This window comes from Trichosurus vulpecula, chromosome 2 (assembly GCF_011100635.1).
Source record: "Trichosurus vulpecula isolate mTriVul1 chromosome 2, mTriVul1.pri, whole genome shotgun sequence".
Taxonomy (NCBI): domain Eukaryota; kingdom Metazoa; phylum Chordata; class Mammalia; order Diprotodontia; family Phalangeridae; genus Trichosurus; species Trichosurus vulpecula.
In genome coordinates, this window is record NC_050574.1 from 352,345,014 (window position 1) to 352,366,829 (window position 21,816).

A 21,816-nucleotide genomic window follows, 5' to 3' on the forward strand; every position below is an offset into this window, starting at 1 on the left:
TCTGTGTGACCAATTCATTTAACTTGTCAACAGTCTAGGCAGCTGTCAGTGACTATAAGCTGTAAAGACAGTGCTCACCTTGGTTGAAAGAGAGAGAAGTTCCTTGCCTGTAAGTTCCTCATACCAGTGAAATCTCAGATTCAGTCTCCATCTCTAAATTATACATCAGTTGTCTGTTACAACTTTAGAGTATACACTATAGATCTTGCCAAATTGGACCAGATTACAGCTATTACATTTGCCATTTCAACACATATTACATTAACATGAGATACTATATTATATTCATATAGAATTAAATTAATCAAATATTTATCAAGTACCAGCTCTGTGCTTCCATCACGCTAGGGATAAACATAAAGATGAAAGACGCAACAGTCCCTGTCCTCAATAAGTTTACAATCTAGTAGGGGATAAGACTTGAATATAAGTAGCAAAAACAAATAGGAAGTTATTAAGTGTATAAGAAGTCAAACAGAGAGGACTGAAAGGTTTGAGTAGACAGAGATCATTTCTCACCGGGAGTTTAGGGAAGACTATGTGGATGATAGATATTGGAAAAGAGTAAGGCTGTAAAAGGAGGAGCTGGGGGCAGGTGAGATTAGGAGTAATCTGTTCAAGGTATGGAGGATTGAGCACTAATTGGAGAACTCCAATTTGACTAGTATATAGCATTCATGAAGGTGAGGGCTATGAAATATGAATAGAAAGGCAGGGTAGAGTTAGGTAATATAATAGCACCAACTCCCAGTGTTGTCGTAAAGGTCAGACGAGACGTCTGTAAAGTGCTTTGAAGATGTTAAAGTGATATATATATATATGTACATATGCTAATTATTATCATATTTTATCATCATATAGTATTATTATTTTATCACATATATGCTAGTTATTATTATCATATTATCACTGTATCTTATGGCCAACAAATGGAAAGGTTTTAAGACAGAATAGTCAAATCAAAGCAGTTCAGTTGAAATATTTTAGTAGAAGAATAAAGGATGGATTGGAGAGAGGTCATTAGATTGTCCTTCATACTGCATGCCTTGCCTTTATTCAAAAAAAGATTAAGTAGGAGCTGAAAAAAGATAATCCAGATGGGTTGTACAGAGAAAGGTTTGACCATGCACTCTCTTTTTGTACCTATATTGGGAATTAATATATAGGTGGGAAAGGGAAGACATTGTGTTACCTCCAGGTGCAGTTTCAGACCAGGACTTATTTCATAGCTGGTTTTACATGCCCTGGCAAGCCCCAACTCACCCATGCTTACTTTTCTGCTACACTCAAATCACTCTCGTTATGACTCACTATCCTGTTTGCCATGCATCCATTGAATCAACCTCTGAACATTCTCTCACTTTTTTTCAAGCTACTTCCAACAATATCGCCTTTGTCATTTCTTCCACAACAATCTCTTAACAAAGAAAAGCAAAAGCAATCCCCACCATTAAAGACCTTACAGTCTAATGGGAGAGAGAAAATCTGAACAACTGAGTACAAACAAGATATATACAGTATACACTGAAGATAATCCACAGAAGGAAGGCACTAGCATTAAGGGGAATTGGCAAAGCTGTTTTGCATGAGGTAAAATTTTGGCTGAGACTTGAAAGAAAGGGAAGCACGGAGACAGAGATGAGGAGGGAGGGAATTCTGGGCATAGAGGAAGAGGAAGTTAGAAAGAGGATTTCCAGACTCCTTATACTTTACTCCCCTCTATATACTCTATGATTCAGTAACACTGACCTCCTTGCTATTCCTCACACAAGATGAGAGATGAGGTCTCTAAGGAGCTCTGGGGTTCAACTCTCCAGCCCCTGACTTTGCCTTTTCACTGGCTATTCCCTATGTCTCCTCTTCGTCCTCATCCTCCTTCTCCATTTTTGGAGAACCAGTTGATAAACATTTGCCAGTACATCCCTGGCTCCAGAGCCGGAGTTCCACAGTTGAATGACTTAACTCCTCCAAGGGAGGGTCTCTAGAGTTTCAGTTAGGAATATATAGCAGCAGGGCATGGCAGAAAGATGGTTGGTGTGAAACATGGTCAAGGGTCTGGGACTGGATACATCTAGTGAGCTCTCAGCAATCAGGAGGTGTCTTAGAATGGAGTTTCATAAAACTAAACACAATTAACTTCTCTCACCCCTTCTTAAAAATTAATAGGTAGGAAAAGGGGATACTATTTTTCTGTCTATGAATAAATCAACACATTTCCACCAGAAAATTACTCCTAAAATCATTTAAGAATAAAATTCACACAAAGGTAAGGGATTGTGCTTGAAGAGAAGGGAAAGTAGAAAATAATATTTTGAAGCTTTTACATATCACTACAGAGATCACCGGGAGTCCACTTACCTTACTGTCTATCTGATCAGATCTATGGCAATATCCCACTGCTGCTAGGACGGGCTTTTTCTTTTGTTGCCTTATTAAATTTACCAGGAAAATTTATTCCCTGCCTTTATGGCTGTGCTAGCATTGCCCTTTACATAGAGCAATGCCACCCCCAATAACAGAAATACAAACTGAAATGTGACATGGCATTAAATGAAACCAGAGGAAGAATATCTAACCAGTGTGATGGAATTAGCCCTCCTTTGTATGTACCAGATGAAATCTTTTAGGGAACCTGTGTCCCCACCCACTAAAATAACCCTGGAAGGTGAATCAAGCTTCTTTCAAGATCTCTTAAGCATCAGGATAAAAAAGGAAAATGCTGTTAGCTGTTAATGCAGAATAAAAAGGAAGGAAAAATTATAAGGCCTTGAGCAAAATGTTAGCTGAGGCTGGAAGAGGATTGGGAAGGAGAAATTATAAGGGGGAAAGTAGAGCTGAAATTCTTTTGTGGTGTATATTTGCAATACACTTGACTTTTTAATTCAATTTTTTAAATTAACAGGCATTCATTTTCTCAATAAGTATGTTAACTATCCCTCTATCCAACTCATTGATAAAAAATGTTAAACACCACAGGACTGACCACAGATTCCAGGGGAACTCTACTGGAGACTTTCTAAACTGGTATCAACCCATTAATGGTGGTAACTTGTAATGGTAATGTAAATTTGAAAATCGTTCCCACCCATTAATGGGCCCATGTGACCTGCTTACATCACAGGAAGCTTAAGTCACATGTGTTAGGAAGAGCTTCCTGACAGGAAAAGGAAGTTATGTCACAGGACAGAGAGAGAGAGAGAGAAAGAGAGAGAGAGAGAGAGAGAGAAAGAGAGAGAGAGAGAGAGGGAGAGAGAGCAAGCAAGCAGTTATGGCTGCTAATGGCCGCCCTCGTGATAGAACTTAATGGGCTGACTTAACTGTACTCTGAGTTTGTTTTGGGGAAGACTCCAGCACGGAGTCAGAGAGGTTTTGGAGTGGAGAGGCTCCATGTTGTGATATTGTGTGTGGAATGTTTTACTGCTCTGATACATTGGATAAATGGCTTGAGGGATCTGGTTCTCTGGTGTCTGAATAAATGGTTTACGTCTTCTACCTTCTATACCAACAGTCTCATATACTTTGCGATATAGTACTACGTAAGCATTTTGACAATTATCATCTGCATTGTTATTATTGCCTTACTGATACACGAGTGGAACTGGAAAGGTGGAGCAGAAAATTCTCAGAGCAAGTCAGAACCATGGAAGGAGGAGGACACAGGCAAGGAGTGAGCTAGCATTTGTGAGTGTTTGTGGGAAGGTCCCAGCGTGGGGGAAGGCTAATGGGATGGTGAGGCTCCATGCTATGATATTGTGTCTCAAGTTCCTCGCTGCTATGATGAAGTGGGCTTACTGGTTTGGGGATTTGGTTGCTGCTTGGATGAGTTGGACCTCCTGGTTTGGGGATTTGGTTCTTGGTGTCTGAATAAGTGTTTTACTTCTGCCTTCTATAAGGAGAGTCTCTCATATCTTGTGATACAGAACTACACAGGCATATTCGCAATTATCGTTGACTTTGGGACTGTTGCCTTGCTGATACATGATGTTTGAGGTGTTCCTTGTGACTTTGTGACTGAACACTCAACCAGTTCTGAACTATCCAACTGTAATCTCATCTAGCTCGGATCCCTCCATCTTGTCCAACAGAATAGCAGGAGAGACTTTGTCAAATGCTTTGCTAAAATTTAGGTAATCTACTATATATCAGTCCCTCAACGTTCCCCAGCGTGGATCTCCTCTAGTTGATGCAATCCTACTGATTTTCCCATCCCATTTTCTTTGGTGCCATTTATACCGACTTTATAAGCACCTATAAGCACCTGGTGCTAGAGTCCAAGTGTAGTGGTTCTACTATCTTTGACAGAATAATCAGTTTGTTAAAACGACTTTTGAAAATCTTTTCTATTTTTCTTCTGTTTGTAGACTTTCTGCCATTGTCATCCTTAAACACCCTTGAGATGATTTTGCTTAGGTGGATATCTTGCTGTGTATTCTTTAGACAGGCTTTATCTTCCACTGTTTCTCCTTGCTTTATGAAGTGGTACTACTCACAATCAACTATCAGGGAGAAGATGAAGAAGGATCTGCTCTCAAGAGAACAGGTTCTTCATCCAGAGCTGTGAGAGGAACACACTCTAAAATTATGCACACAGAAACGTGAGGCTTGACAAATATGAATTTGGCATGCTAAATTGTCCTAAAATATGGTAACCTACATAGTAATATATTATAACTATAATTATATGTATAGTATTCCTATTATAAAATAAATTAAATATAAGTTTAAGCATCAATAAATCAATAAACCAAGAAAAAAGTTATCTAATTGGAAGAAAAAAAATGTTTGCCAACAAGGCATTTGCCACAGTGTTGCCTTTGGTATCTATCCATCTATCTTCTTATGGCAAACAAGTCAGATGACTACTGACTAAGATACTTTCTGGGCTCCTTTGAACTCTTTGTTGTGGTAATTAGCTTATGCTGATTAAACTTCTTCAAAAAATCATCATAATTTGTTTTAAATTAATTTCCATTGTCCATTTCATATTTTTAAATTTTTAAATTGCTTTAAGCAATTCACGGATCTATCGTCTGAATTGTACTCCGTACTGTTTCTTCATTATTATTCTTTTTTATATACTTCATTCTCCTCCTCCTCCTCCTCCTCCTTCCCCTTCTTGCTCTCCTCCTTCTCCTTCCCCTTCTTGTTCTTCTCCTTCTCCTCCTTTTTCTGCTTCTCCTTATGCTTCTTCTCTTCCTCCTCCTTCTCTTCTCCTCCTGCTTCTTCTCCTTCTTCTCCTCCTTCATCACCTTTTTCTTTGCCTTCACCTTCTTCACACATTCTGACCTTAACTCTGACCTATTGATCATCTGACTGTCCACAGACAGCTCACTTAGGAATGATGCCCATACCACAGTATAAAAATTCTTATGGTCACCATATCCAGAACCTACAAATTCTTCTTCTTCTTCTTCTTCTTCTTCTTCTTCTTCTTCTTCTTCTTCTTCTTCTTCTTCTTCTTCTTCTTCTTCTTCTTCTTCTTCTCCTCCTCCTCCTCTTCCTTCTCCTTCTCTTCTCTTTCTTCTTCTCCTTCTTCTTTCTCCTTATCTTTCTCATTCTCCTTTTCCTCCTCCTCCTCCTCCTCCTCCTCCTTCTTCTTCTTCTTCTTCTTCTTCTTCTTCTTCTTCTTCTTCTTCTTCTTCTTCTTCTTCTTCTTCTTCTTCTTCTCCTTCTTCTTCTCCTTCTTCTTCTCCTTCTTCTTCTCCTTCTCCTCCTCCTTCTTCTTTCTTAAGAAAGTGTTCATAACATAGAGTTGTATATACAGATGATACAAATCTTGAAAGAATGTTTAACAAACTGGATGATAGAGTCTGGATTCAAAAAGGTTTTGACAGGCTAGAACACTGGACAAAATTTAAAATGATGGAATTTAGAAGGAATTATTTCACCAAGTCAGATAGGGACTGAACTCACACACTGGCAGCCCATATAAAATCAAAGAAATTCAGAAGACACCTAAAATGTCTATCTAAATGGGGACTTCATCACAAATAAAGCTCAAAATAAAACATGAAACAATAAAGAACTATAATCATCCACACCCACACCCTCATCTTCTCTCTCTCACACACACAAGGGAAGGGCCTTTGCAGCTGAAGACTGGCAGAGAATAGAATCAGCACCTAAAGAAGCCACATCATAGATGAACAGGAGCAGCAGCAGATCAGTGAAGAAGCCACATCATACCCAATGATCAACAGAGGGAGGCATGGAGAAGGTGCTGACATCTCATTGTGGGCAACCAGCAAAGAACAGCTGCCTAAGAGAACCATGATAGTGCAAGAGAACAATAGCAGCTCTGCAGAATCAGAGGCATGGGTTGTCCCAGCTTTGCATATTCTCTGGCTATAGAGGTTCCCTACAGTGGTGTCAAAACACACATAAAAACAGATCCCGAGGGTTAGCATATTGACTTAGAAAACCACAGTTTAACATTATTAATATCATATTATATCTTTATTTATTTATTTTTATATTTATTTTATTTATATTTATATTATATTTATATTTATTTTGTATTTATTTGTTTATATATTTTATTTATTTAATTTGGTTCGAGCCCCATTCAGCAATGAATTTGACACCTCTGAGCCCATATACATGACGCTTGCCAGATATCCCATGTTTTCTATGCGTATGCCCCTCTATAAATAGCCACTGGAGCTATAAGCTAAAGAGTTGGAAGGCTCTATCCAGCCACTTATCTGTGAGAAAGAATGGTCATGGACCCCACGTTTCTTTACTAGTCACATGTTAGATACAATGATATTGTGACAAATTGTAAGAGAGCATGCCTCTGTATCTATGGGAGGAATCTTTATTGTCCCTTGTTTTTCTATGTGGCTTGTCTTTGATAAAGACAATTAAAGCCCTTTGTGTATGCTTACTGATTAATTGACTTTGAACTCCAATATCCTCTGGTTGGCGTGATAAAGGAAACATATGAATGAAGGTTCAGGAACTATGATTTTGAAAGATGCAAACTCACGAAATACCTCCTATCTGGCTCCTTTAGAGGCTTAAAGGTGAGGGAACCTAGAAGTGTGTGTGTGTGTGTGTGTGTGTGTGTGTGTGTGTGTGTGTGTGTGTAAAATGAGTGATTTGTTTTATATATAAATATATAATATATAAATATATTTTATATAAATTAATGTATAATTATATGTAAATATATAATAAATCACTAATTATCAAAACTATCCAGTTATGTAAAAAATATGAATATAGATCACATGGACAAGTCATAGAAGCAAACATACACAACAGGCCAATGTTTCATAAATGCAAAAACACAAACTATTCGAGAATGAACTCTTTAATCAACACAAATGGCTGGAAAGGCAAGAAGTATAAAAAGATGACAAAACTGAAGTTAAATAGAATCAGAAAAGTTGGTGCCATACCATGATAGTTAAAGAACACATACTTTCTGTATGTAGCAATTTATAAACTACAACAGTAGAACATGACATGTTCTATTAGCTACAGTCTCATTATTAAGTAGTTTGGTTTAACTGTTTTCAGGTTATATCATTTCAGAGGAGGGAGATTATTTAGGTGTTAGTTGGGAATCAAGCAAGCAAGCAAACAAACAAAGAAAAAGTCCTCAAATTCTGATGGTAAATACCTGTTGTGTCAAAAATGTATATATTTTTTAAAATAAGCATCAAGACTTCTTTAAGGAGATATATAACCAGAAAAAGAGGGATACCAGTCATGTATTAACAGTAGCAGGATAATGGATGGGCTGAATATTATGCTGGTACTAGTTTTTTTAATTGAACCAGGCTTGTCATTCCATTGGTATAAAAGCTCCCTCTACCAAAAGTAGCTCAGCACCTGCTCTGCAATTGTCTTAGCAAGTTGCCTGGTTCAACAGGGCCTGTAAAACCATTTTGTCAAGCTACTCTCGCAATCTCCTCTGCCTGGGATCTGCAGCCACAATGGATCCAAGTCAGAAATAAGGCAACCCTATGTAAAGGCAATCAGTGCATGGGAAGATCTTCCCTGCCCATTTGAGTGGGCTTCAGGGGTGGGACTCTCAGGGTCCTGGGGAGAGTGGCTAGGACTGGAGCCGATGGTAGGCACCTGAGCTCTGGTCCACATGATGACATGAAGCCTGTGGTGGGAGGAGCTTGCTGAACGGTTGGAGCAGAACTAAGAGGCAGTTGGTGAGAGCAGTTAAGAGCTGAAGGAGAGAGGAAGCAGTCAGCTAGCTGGAACACAGCTTGGAGATTGTGGCAGAAGTAGCGGAAGCAGCAGTGACGGTGGCAGGCGCTACAAAAAAGCAGGACTGACCCTCGTGCAGACCAGAGAGTGCTGAGCAGGGGCTTGAGGGCAGTGGGTAGTCTTCTTGCTGGAGGGCCCTGGCATTGGGTGGGGAGGGAAGCACCAGTATGGCTTGGCTTGCTGTCATAATGTTTTGCTGTGGCCTCCTGGTCATTATTGTGAGATGGGCATACTGGTTTTGGAAGGTTCTTGCCAGGATGTTGAATTGGGAACACTGGTCCATGGGTCTGCTACTTTTGAGTTTCAATAAATGCTTTAACTCCTCTGCCTTCTACTTAGAGAATTCCTTGTATCCTGCAATTCCGGACCATTCAGGCATATTCATGGTTATCTTCGAAGTCATGAATTCTGCCTTAATGATATACCCAAAAAGATTTTACCAAGAGATTGAAGTCTATCAAGAACATCCAGAAAATTACCAAGTCTATGAAAACGGTCTCATCTGCAAAGTGTGCCCAAGCTGAGAGAGAGCTGAAACCGGCCAGAGTATATCGAGTTGGAGCTTTGGCTCTTCCTGAAAAAGCTGATATTAAGACTCCAGAAGACATGAAGAAACACCTCATTATTGATATATCCTCAGATTGGGGCATTTGTGGTGCTATACATTCCTCAGTTGCTAAACTGGTGAAAAACAAGGTTGCTATCCTCACAGCAACTGGGAAGGAAGTTGTGATTGTTGGAGTTGGTGACAAAATCAGAGGCATACTTCATAGGACTCATTCTGACCACTTTGGAGGAAGCCCCCGACCTTTGGAGATGCTTCAGTGATTGCCCTTGAACTACTAAATTCTGGATATGAGTTTGATGAAGGATCTATTTTCTTTAATAGACTGAGATCTGTTATCTCTTATAAGACAGAAGAAAAACCCATCTTTTCCCTAAATACCATTGCAAATGCTGAGAGTATGAGTATTTGTTATGACATTGACGCTGATGCGTTACAAAACTATCGAGAGTATAGCCTGGAAAACACCATCTACTACACTCTGAAGGAGTCCACCACCAGTGAGCAGAGTGCAAGAATGATGGCTACAGATAATGCTAGCAAGAATGCCTCTGAGATGATCGATAAGTTAGCTGACATTTAACCATCCTCGCCAAGCTGTCAGCACAAAGGAGTTGATTGAAATCATCTCTGGTGCTGCAGCTCTGAACTAACGGATCCACGTTTTATCCAAATTCAAGAGACAAAGATAGGAAATATGAAGCAAGTTAATTAGTTTAGCCTACTTTTGTCTGTCAGAAGAACTTTATTGCGTACATGGCCCATAGTGTAGATGGAAGACAAAATATTTGTAAATTATCTTACAATAAACAAATTATGTGAAAATGAAAAAAAAAGTTGCCTGGTACACCACAAGGTTAAGTGACTCTCCCAGAGTCACATAATATGTGCTAAAGGCAAGACTTGAATCCTGGTGGTCCAGACTCCAATGCCAGTTTTGTATCTATTCGGTCATGGTTGCTTCATTGGTATTAATGAAAGTGTTAAAGCTCCTGAAAGTGGGCCTGAAGTACACTGGTAAATATTTTATGGGCTCCATGGAAGGACACGGACAAGAATCACACAGAATGAGGTTTGTAATCTGTACCAGTAAAGATAATAACCGCAAGTGGGTGATAAGACCATGGGTATACTGGTATAAACTCAGTTTCTTTACGTGTAAAATGGTACTAGTACCTTCCTTACAGAGTTGTTCTAAGGATTATAAGAGATAATGTATATAGATGACTTTGTAAACTAGAGGAGACTATGTAAATATGAATTGTTGTTGTTGTCAGTTCAGTGCAAAACCCTGATCCTCCCCAGGACAAGGTTGAAAATTTTGAGGTAAAATAGGAAAAAGACATTTTTATCCCTATAATGAGAAATCAAAATAGGAGGGCTGAGGTCACATGATTAATCTGTGGTGAAGTCAAATTTTTATCCCTACGTTTTCTGAAACTCTAAGTCCAAAGTGGTTTTGATTTTCAGAAGGCAATGCCACCTTTAAAGTCATCTCTTGTCATTGTTATTCCGTTGTTTCAATTGTGCCCAACTCTTTGTGACCCCATCTTGAGGTTTGCTTGGCAAAGATACTGGAGCAGTTTGCCTTTTCCTTCTCCAGCTCATTTTACAGATAAGGAGACTGAGATAAACACAGCTAGTGAGAGTCTGAGGCCAGAGTTGAACTCAAGAAGGTGGTCTTCCTCACTTAGGCCTAGCCCTCTATCCACTGCACCACTTAGCTGCCCACAAAGTTGTCTCTTACAAGCTCTCAGACTGAAAAAGTAGATTTTGTGTGTGTGTGTATGTGTGTGTGTATAAAAGAAACAATACTACCTAATAAATTTCTAAATTCAGCTCTCCTATTAACAATGATTTCAATTAGTTATTTCAATAAAGCGTTTTTTTCAACATCTAAATGCATCTAAGAAAATAAATGGGACTTGAACTACGATCCATAAAGTTACCATCTGGTGTCTTCCGTATAGTAATAAGAATCTCTTCTGTTAAGATAAAAAAAATCTACTAAAAGCAATACTGTTTTTTAAAGAACATTTTAAACCTAGTGAGTGCTACATCAAAGACCAATAAAATATTTTAGAGCCTCATTTTTAACAACAAAAAGCATAAAAATTTGAAGATTAGTTATGAATCCATATGAAGATATTATAAAAGTACATTGACAGAAATAATAGCATATATAATTAGAGGGAAATTCAATGTGCATGCATAGGTCAGATCAATATAGTAAAAATGATAATGTTGCAAACATTAACTTACTAGGCAACGGTAATAAAACTGATGTATTTATCTATAGAACTAGAAAAGAACACAATGGAGTTGATCTAAAAGCACATAGGAAAGAATATCAAGGCTTTATTTGATGGGAATGGAGAAACACATGAGGTTGGACTTGCCCAAAACATTTTAGAACAGTTCTAGTTAAAACTATCTGTTACTGGGTTAAGGCAAATAGACAAATAGAACACAATGGAAATTCCCCAAATAGAACCAAATGCATACCAAGCAACAAAATAAGGCAAAGTTTTATTTAAACTTCTGGTTTATACCCTCCTTAAAAGAATACATAGATAGGGGTTCTTAAGCTTTTTTGTATCATGGACTCCTTTGATAGTTTGGTGAAACCTTTGGACTGCTTCTCAATATAATGTTTTTAAAAGTATGAGATAAAGTATGTATATGCATAAATGTCTAAAAATAAAATAACAAAGAAAACCAATTATGTTGAAATATAATTAACAAGATACTTTGAAAAAACAAGTTTATGAATCCCAGGTTAAAAACTCCTGCTCTAAAGGAACATAGGCATCGGAGGTATATATGTGAAATATGTATTAACTAAATCTAAGGTCATTTGTATACATTAGCAAGAAAATACATTTCCACTAAGAGGGTGGAATTTTTTTCTCTATTCTCTTCTCTTCCTTCCCAACTAATTACACCTTTTGCCACTGGCTGCCAGGTTTTAGAATATGATGTTGTAGGATCCAAAACCAAAACAGGTCAGGATTTTAATAACAGCATGTCTTGCCAAGCAATATCCAGACTACTGTGTGCATCACAGAGGGAGCCAATGGCCATTAATACCTCTTTTTTGTACCCCTAGATCCTGGGTGAATTACAGAGTAGTATATTCTAGAGCAATTCCAGATCATTTTATCCAGTTTTAAATTTGGTCGTAGCCTAGAGAACCAGAGAAAATCAGGTTGGTCCTTGAGGAAACCATCAAAAGTTGAACTTTGCACTGTCTTCCATTCCTGAGTAAGATTAAAGGAACACTTAAAGTGTCATGTGGCTTCTTGATCTCCTCTATATGAAGCATGTCAGAATATCCATGGCCATTCTAGAACTAATAAATCTTCCAGATGAGCCTTTGTACTAGGACAACTCTGATATAGGATCTCCTGGGTCCATTTTTTTCTGCCTATTGCCCAGGTATAACACCAAAAATTACAGTTTCTGGCCAGCTGATCAGGAAAGATTTTAGATTTAGGAGGATTTTTTAAAAATTCTAAACTTGTATCAAGACAGAAGGAAATTATATTCCTTAGAAGGAAACAAAGTAAACTCATTTCTTTGCAGGTTGATAGGGTTTCTAGAGATGAGAGAGACCACCATCTCAGTTACCCAGGTTGAAAACTTTTCCTCACCCCACCCCAGATCCAATCAGGTGCCAAGTCCTATCACTTCTACCTTTCCATTTCCTTCTAGTAACTAGCTCATACTGCCATTCTAGTTCAAGATGATTTAATATCACTTGCCTAGACTATCATAATAGTGTCCTAATTTATTGCTCTCCCTACAAATTCTTCCCTCTCCAATCCATACTTCACCAAGTTGGCAGAACAATCCTTCTAAGGCACGGGTCTGAGCCTGCTGCTTTCCTTCTCAAAAACCTTTACGGCTCTCATATTGACTATAGAATGAAATACAAACTCATTCATCTGATATTTAAGGGCTGCCACAATCTGACTCCAGCTTAGCCTAGCCTTATTTCATATGACTCCTGTTCATGTACTCTACATCCCAGTCAAACTGGACTATTATCTGTTCTCTATATGTGAGACATCCCCTAACTCCAGGAATTTGCGCAGGCATTACAGACATGCCTGTCATGTGTTCCCTCCTCATCTTTGGCTTTTAGAACTCTTGTCTTCCTTCTAGGCTCAGTTCTAATAACACCCCTCTTAAACCTTCCATCCTCCACACCCCATGTTGCTAACAGACTCTCCCTCTTTGTATTACCTTGTATTAGACTTATCTTTGTAATGTTGTATCCCCTTAGCCAGCCCCTTAAAAACAAGGGCTATTTCATTTTCATCTTTATAACCCAAGTATCTCACATAGGGTCTTGCCATAGCAAGCATGAAACAAATGTTGGTTGAATTAAATTAAAATACCTAATAGTTATGGTCATTTTAAAATTCTTGGTCTATGGTCATTTAAAATTCATCATGTCTGTCTTACCTTGTTGCCGCTTTTCCAGCCAGTAGGAAACATTGAGGATTAGGGACATAATCAGACACACACTCAAGAAGGCTAAAAGTCCCCAGACAAAGATGGGGCATTGATCATTTTCTGAAATAAAAAGCAGATATACTTAGCATGAGATGATTGTGGCTGTTTTATTTTAAATTTGGTTCATAACATAGTTAATATTGTTGTTTATTGCTTGAAGGCTGGACAAATCCATTAAAAATATTTAGTATTAGCTAAAAAAACAAAAGAAACCAAAGGCTTATACTTCTTTGCATTTGTTCTAAGCATGTTATAGAACTAGCTAAGTAGCACTGGAGTTAAAATCAGCAAGACCCAAGTTTAAATCCAGCCTCAGACACTAGCTTCATGACCTTGGGCAAGTCATTTAATCTCCCTCAGCTTCAGTTTATTCAACTTATGGGAGTATTAATTTAAAAAAAAACCTACCTCACAGTGTTGCTGCGAAGATCAGAGAGAATATTTGTAAAGCACTTTGCAAACCTTAAAATGCCAAAAATAAATTCAAGCTGCTGTTGGTATATTTTATGTAATTAATCCCATTCCTCTTAGGCTGACTTCCCCTTTAGACATTTAGTCCATAGGCTCTTACCTCTTCTTTCTCTGAACTTTTCTCTCCAAAATTTAGGGTTTATGTCAGAATATACCAGGCTTTCCTTTCCTCCATCGGAAATTCTAAAATTATGAGATTTTCGTACTTGCTACTTTTGCATCTCGTTATTCCTTCTTAATGAGCAGACCTAGAACACATGTTCTATTGACTGGTTTTTATGTATTTTGAAGGATGAAAGCATTACTGAGGTAAGCCAAAAAATTATTGGCTGCTCTAATTTTGCCTGAAATACCACTCTATCATAGGTTCAATAAACTGAAGTCCCCTGTCTTTACTAAATCGTGTCTCCATTCCTGGCTTATGATCTATTTCACAAAGTTTTACACTTTTTCTTATTTTTGTCTATGCAATCTGTAATAGAGTCCGATGATGATTCCATTTCCAAAATATACTAGTCACTAACTTCTCTGACATAAATATATCTTGTTAATATATAATATGCAATATATCTTCTTAATATATAATACTACTCTTTCCATCTTGACTCCTTTGGACCCCATGACACTATCTCTGACTGCCCTATGATCATACTTCCCACCTTGTCAGGTCTCAGTGATAACTAGAAGTTTGAATATGCCTCATTGCATTAAAATCTCTAATTTACCTTATGTCTATGTATATAGATAAAAAGTTGTTTCCTAGATGTTCTTTAAGTGGTAAATAATAATGATAATAATAGCTAGCATTAATATAGCGCTTCAAGGTTTGCAAAGCACTTTACAAATGTTATCTAATTTGATTCTTGCAACAGCCTTGGGAGGTAGGTGCTATTAATATTCCCAATTTACAGAAGAAGAAATTGAGGCTGATGGAGTGATTCGCTCTGAGTCACACATCATAAATGCCTGAGGCTAGATTTGAACCCAGATTTTCCTTTTCTCTAGTGTTCCACTTGGCTATAATGCAGAATTGATGTAGAACAAGCTTTAATATGTGGAAACTGTCACTTTTTAAATGTTAACTTGAAATAAAGAAAAGAGATAATGAACTTATGTGTGGAATCTAAGGGGGAAAAACGGGAAAAAAAATAGGGTTGGAAAGTAGAGAGCTAGATGGTGCAGTGGATAGAGCACTAGGCCTGGAGTGGAGAAAACTTATATTCATGAGTTCAAATCCAGCCTCAGATACCTACTAGCTGTGTGACCCTGGGCAAGTGATTTACTCTTGTTTGCCTCAGTTTCCTCATCTGTAAAATGATCTGGAGAAGGAAATGGAAAAACCACTCCAGTGTCTTTGCCATAAAAGCTCCAAATGAGATCACAAAGAGTCATAAATGACTGAACAATGGTTAGAAAGTAAAAAACTGTTAGTTATTCTTCAGCCATCTCTGAAAGAGAAAATAAGCTTGACCCACTGACACCAGTACTCCGATCACCCTAATAAATAAATATATCCCTATGACGGATAAGGTTTACCCATTTATTAGCTTACATGTATATAACAATTTGTAATTACAACATACTTCCACATACATTATCTCATTTAATGTTTGCAACAATTATTCAAGGTAGGCACTGAAGTATGATATCCTTAATTTGCTCATGAGGAAACATGTTGAGAGATCATGATTTCTCTAGAGTTTCATAGTTAATGAGGAAACTCAAATCCAAATCTTTTGATACCAAGTCCCATGTTCTTTTTCACCAAACTTGCTTGTCAAATTATCTTCTTCAAAAATCATCTCTTCAATGAATTCAATCAAATTCTTCAATGGATTACATTATTTCTTTGATGTGGGCACTTTCTTTACCTACATACATCACACCCCAACCTTCCCTAACTTAGTATGTATTCATGTATTCTCTTGCAACTTAGCAAAGTTACCAGGGCTCAAAAAATTCACCAGAGCACAGCTTGCCTAGGGAAGGGACAAAGGGCCACAACGGACATGGAATGAGCTAAGCAAAACCACCTAAAATAAAAAATAAAAAATGTTTTGAGAGATGCATGTCCAAAGAATGCAGGGAGAGGAAGGGAGGAGGGTTGGTCCATGTATGTATCTTGTGATTGATGAATGCATAAAGATGGTACTGGTATACAAAAGAACAATACTGGAATGATGGTAATCTAAGAAAGTTATATCATCATGTTAGAAGTTTTGGAAAGAATATAACTAATAAAGCACTAGGCTGAGATTTCATGTATCTCCTTTCCGTCTTTCCATTCTGAAGAGTTTGGTTTTTTTAATTTGATTCATAAAATCAGTCATTTATATATTCTTTATGTTCAACTTTTTAAGGAAAAAAATTGTAAGAGTTAAAAAAAAATCACCAGCCTGAAGCCCAATTGTTGGTAAACCTCTTGGAAATTCATATATCCAATCCATGACTGTGACCATATTCAAAGCCTTTCTAACTTGGCAGTTTGTGACAGAGTTTATATTCCTCTTTTCTAGCCTTCAAGAACCCCGGGCCACGACTATAGCTATTAATGATAGCTCGCTAGATACGTAATAGGGGAGGGACCCATTCATTCATAAGTGAGGGTGAGGGGAAAACAAAAGACCCTAGCCTCCTCACCCTTTATTCCCCCTAGAATGAGCTGATAAAATCAGATTCCTCAAGGTTGAGAACCAGACTGGAGAGTACAGAAATAATAGCAACATTTGAGAGCCCTCTTAAAAAAAAAGCCTACCAGCCTCCTGACCTACATTACTGCTGAAATTCCCATATTTTTCAATTAAGTAAGCTGAAAATCCTGATTTTTACAGAAATTACAACCAACACTGGTGATGATATGATTCTCACTATTATACTGTCAAATAGAAACGTTCTTTCCCCTTTTCAAATGAAATGGAGCTTTGAAATAATTGTATTAGTCCATTAACTCCCTCAAGAAGATAATTTTGCTCTTAGACACAACGCAACAATCAGCTCAGTGCTATAAAGCTGCATTTACATGGAGAGCTTCAGGGAATATCATAATAGTCATTGTAAAACATATCATCAACACCACAGTAGAATTTGGGTCATTTTGTATATTCCTTTGAGAGTGAAAATCTGGTTAACGGAACATGATAAATATTCCAAACATATCGTTGCCTTTTCAGGAGGCCTTTGTAAAACAACATGGATTCTCACCTGAGATTGTTTAGATGTCATATAATCTAAAGGCAGAGGGATGTTCTAAATGAGAGGAATAAATGTAATCAATGAAGATTAACTAAAGAACTTGAAGACTGTCACTTTACAAATGTTTATCAAAATGAAGTGAAAGTGCTTTGTAACCATAAATAGATAGCACTATACAAATGGAACTTACTATTTCGTCTTTTCATCTTTTTATGTTCAATGAAATTTAGACCAAAACTGTGCTAGGACAAGTTGGATTCCTATCAGTGTTCTTTTCATGTTTTTCAAAACATTTTGCAAAGCTGAAACCATTAAATAAAAGTTATTGTTATCATGACTGTTTAGCAAACTTTCATGAAAGTGGTGAAAACAATTTGTTTTTTTAACCGAATAAAAGCATTGGGATGGAAGAATGGCAGATAAGAGAAACAATGAAGAGAACCAAGCAAAGGAACACTTCTTTAAAAAGGGTACAATACAATAAAGTTACTAAAAATATGAGGTTGAAGAGAGGAATAAAGTAAAGAATTTTTAGTATTTGCTAAACTAGATGGAGAGAAGGGATAAAAGAAGGGGAGAAATAGCAAAATAGATAAAAGAAAATCAATCATTTAAATAGATTCAAAAAACTTGGAATAGGATAGGCAAATGAGAGAAGAAAAAAATATTAGTACTACTACTACTACTACTACTACTACTACTACTACTACCACCTTTCAAGTTTCCTTCTAACTGTAGTTTTCAATGATTCCTCTTTGTCCCTTCTATTTCTCAGGAATTCCTACTCCAGCATTACTAATCTAATGTTTTGAGTGCAAAAAGAGAAATATAGCATCTCAGAGTTTTACGTACAAATATACTCCACAACAGGGTGCCTTGACTAATGTTTCCCAATAACGTTGAAAATATATTCCAACACCCCCTCGCCTTAAGGATGCAAAACCCTTACTTACCCACTCACTTACCCACTCACTTACCCACTGACCCATTTATAACATTTACAAAATAGTTCCTATGGGGCCAATTGCCTATTGCAATGCTAAGTCACCTAAATTTATCTTTACACAGAACCAATTAATGATATTAGGGTATGCTTACATTCCTGATACCTCTTTCAAATTTCTGAGTGCTAGTAATGACAGATCTCTCCTTGTTTTAAAGAAACAAGAGAAGTAGTGATCTATTCTGCTGAGGAGTGTGTAGTTAAATATTTAGGAATTCTCAAGCTAAACACACTAATATGAAAGACCCCATTATGGCCCATTGAGTGTTCTCCAAAGATGGTATTGCATTTTTATGAATATTATATTATTAATTTCTATAGAGATGAATTAGCAATACCTAACAGGTACACACTGGTATAATGAATCAGCATTTTCAGTATTTATAGACCAAATGTTCACTAATGTTTTCATTAGTGTAGGAAACTCCTAGTGTAAAAACCTGCTTCTCAAATATAGATTGGATCTTTATTTTATATGTAATTTGTAACTGAGATATTTAAATAACTTGACCATTGTCACACTCTGAGTAAGTGTCAGAGAGAGAAATTAAGTCCAAGTCTTCCTTCTCCCAAGAGTCTTTTATTGACTACACTATACTACCTCTAGTAAAGTCTTGAATTGCCTTTCTATTTAGCCTTTAGCTTCCAGGAACTAATTGTTAATATAATTACAGGTTTCTAACTTCCATATAAGCATTGCTAATGGAAGGCCCATTATGATTTCACCTGAGTGGTTGGATTTTATCCTTTCTCTTGCCCCCCGGGAACTAGGTTCAACAAGTTACTAAAGTTGTACAGGGATTAGAGGTCTGGAGTCCAAAGCGCTGAGTTCAAATTCTGACTATGCTACTTTGTGATTTTAGTTAATTGCCCTTATTTTCCTTATCTACAAAATGAGGATATTAGACTTCATCCCTAAGGTGTCTTCCCTCTCGAAATTTGTGGCCCTCTATTTAAACAACTAAAATGGTTACTTAGAAGAAAAAAAATCACTAATGAATTATCTTGGTTGTTTTTTCTTTAGGGGGCCTTTAGCTATGAAAATATATGCTCATTCTTATTATCTTAAGAATCCTGTAACTTTCTTCTAATTATCCCTTAATTCCTTCAGAGGTAAGACCAAGATGTCCTCATGTTCCAAAAAACTTTCTTTTTTTTTTTAGTTCCAGGCATACAATGCCACACTCATAGTTTCTCAATAAATAGTAATACATAATTCTTTGTATATAATTCTACAGAGGGGCTGCTACTAGTCTCTCAATGGTAAAATGTGAAATTCTGCAGTAGTGACAAGTTTGTGCTGAACTATCCATTCAGTTTATCCATGAATCTTATGACCAATGGCACAGCATTACCAAAAAGTATTAGAATAATAATTTTGAAATTGTAAGGGTTTCAAGAAATCATCTAGTCTGGGGATTCCCAACCTGGCGTATATGTACCCTCAACATTGTACAAGGAGTTTGGCATGAAGGGATGCGGAATATTGAGTAAATAACTATATCAACCTATTGACATATTCTGAAAGTAGTGGTGTTAATGATGAAAAAATGATTTGTAGAGAGAATGGTGATGAGACAAGAGTGGGGAAGGAAAGGGAAAGGAACATTGTAATATATCTGAAAAAACTGGGACAATTAAAGGAATAATTCCTGCTAACCAAAACCAAAGCAATGAGATTTATGCACAAAACTGTTTTCATATCAAGCTAGAAAAAATCAACAAAAATAACCCAGCAAAACATAAGCTAACAGATTTTCACAATAACTAGAAACTCTCAAACAATTTCAAATTAATAAAATCAAAAATTTTAATATACTCTCAGAGAAGCCTATTCCATTCTAACTAAAGGTGATCGTAAGGCTATAACAACTACTCTTTGTAAATTAGGAATCTTAGCCCTGTTCTCAGTCAAATCCATAGGAAGAAACAAACAGGAGGCTGATCATGATGCGCAGGGATATCTTTCAAAAATTATGCCCAGAGTAAAAGCATCAGCAAATAAGGAACAGAACAGAGGCAGAGCCAAGATGGCAGAGCCAAGAAGAAGCAGGAGAAAGTGCCGTGAGTTCTCCACTAAAAATTCCTCCAAACAGATCTAGAAAATACATCACACCAAACCTGGTTGGGGAAATCCAAGAAAAAGTCACATCCTAGGTTGGCATAGTGAGAAAGACACAGAGAGGTCTGTAGGCATCGAGGATGGGTTCTAGACATTCCCAGGGACTGTGCCCAAGGTAATGACAAGGCCCCAGACCTACTCTGAGGGCAGCCTTATGCGGAGTGTGGGAACAGGTGTCAGATGGCAGCTTTGTTGCTCATTACCCTTTTCAGATGCAGGACCAACTGAGAAGGGGACCAATGTTCAGAGATGACGACCAGTCATAGTCTCTAGCCTGTGTACTGAGCAAAGAGGAAGTTCAGAAGCAAACAGCAAACACACTCCAGGAGTTGAATGTGGTCTCAGTTCCAGTTTCTAGCCCAACCTAAAGCCTGCAAAGGAATAACTAGGGAAGGAATTCTAGACCAAAAGAGAGCCTACAGTTCTGTTACTCGGAATAAACATAGCATTCCAGGTGACTGATGTTGTCTAAGTCCAGCAGCAGTATACTACTGCTCAGACCTAAACCCATGAACCTGTAGATTTCAGACCAGGGGAGCAGCGATCTGTCTTGCCCTAGATCAGATCACTTTGGGAGTGCTCAAAGCTTGCAAGTCCCCAACCTGAAGTGTTCTTAAGAGCCTGGAATAATACAACACTCAATACCCCAAGAAAACAGCAACAAGACCAGCTCAGATCTCTGCAGAAGTGAGAAAAGTCTGGCCCTAGAATCCCAAGTCAGAAAGGAGGCTGAAAGAATGAGCAAACAAAAAAGAATCCCACCCAAAAACAGCTATTATGGTGACAGAGACATTTAAGATACAAACCAAGAAGAGAATGATTCTAAAACATCTATAAACAAAGCCTCAAAAAACACACAGCTTCCGCACAAACTCAACCAGAATGCCTAGAAGAGATTAACCAAATGTTTAAAAATAGTTTGGGGGTTTGGGGTTGTTTCTTTTTTTTCTAAAAACATTAAATGAGAGTGGTAGAGGAAAAAATATTGAGAAAGAAATGAAAGCAATGGAAGAAAGAATCAGGAAGGAAATTAACAGTTTGGCACAAGAGATACACACTTTGCCCATGCAACAAACTCCCCAATGACTCCATGTGACAACCAGAAATGATAGAACAACGTCAAAAGAAAGAAGAAGAAGAAGAAGTAGAAGAAGAAGAAGAAGAAGAAGAAGAAGAAGAAGAAGAAGAAGAAGAAGAAGAAGAAGAAGAAGAAGAAGAAGAAGAAGAAGAAGAAGAAGAAGAAGAAGAAGAAGAGGAGGAGGAGGAGGAGGAGGAGGAGGAGGAGGAGGAGGAGGAGGAGGAGGAGGAGGAGGAGGAGGAGGAGGAGGAGGAGGAGGAGGAGGAGGAGGAGGAGGAGGAAGATGTAAAATCTCCTAACAAAAATGACTGGCCAGGAAAACAAATCAAGAAGAAAAAAAATTAAGAATCATTGGACTACCTGAAAGTCATGACCAAAGAAAAGAACCTAAACTTCATTTTTAAGAAATCTTAAAGGAAAATTGCCTAGATCTCTTAGAACCAGAAGGCAAACTGAAAATAGAAAGAATCTAATAGTTGCTTCTTGAAAGAAACCCCAAAATGAAATCTCCCAGGAACATTATACACAAAATCTGGAGCTTCCACATCTAATAAAATGATATTGTGAATAGCCAGAAAGAAATAATTCAAATACTTAGGAGCCACAGTTAGGATCACACACCATTTAGCAGTCTA

General features: G+C 37.5%; 1 protein-coding gene and 1 pseudogene across 1 annotated transcript in view; one reads left to right on the forward strand and one right to left on the reverse strand.

The window, feature by feature from the left end:
- The window catches only part of LOC118837157 (T-cell receptor-associated transmembrane adapter 1), a 74,600-nt gene that overhangs the window by 44,496 nt on the left and 8,288 nt on the right, over positions 1 to 21,816 (reverse strand). The window contains exon 2 of the mRNA XM_036744121.1: positions 13,265 to 13,396. Within this exon, the coding sequence (XP_036600016.1) occupies positions 13,265 to 13,396 (132 nt within the window). The remainder of the gene's footprint in view (positions 1 to 13,264; positions 13,397 to 21,816) is intronic.
- Positions 8,701 to 9,447, forward strand: LOC118838980 (annotated as a pseudogene).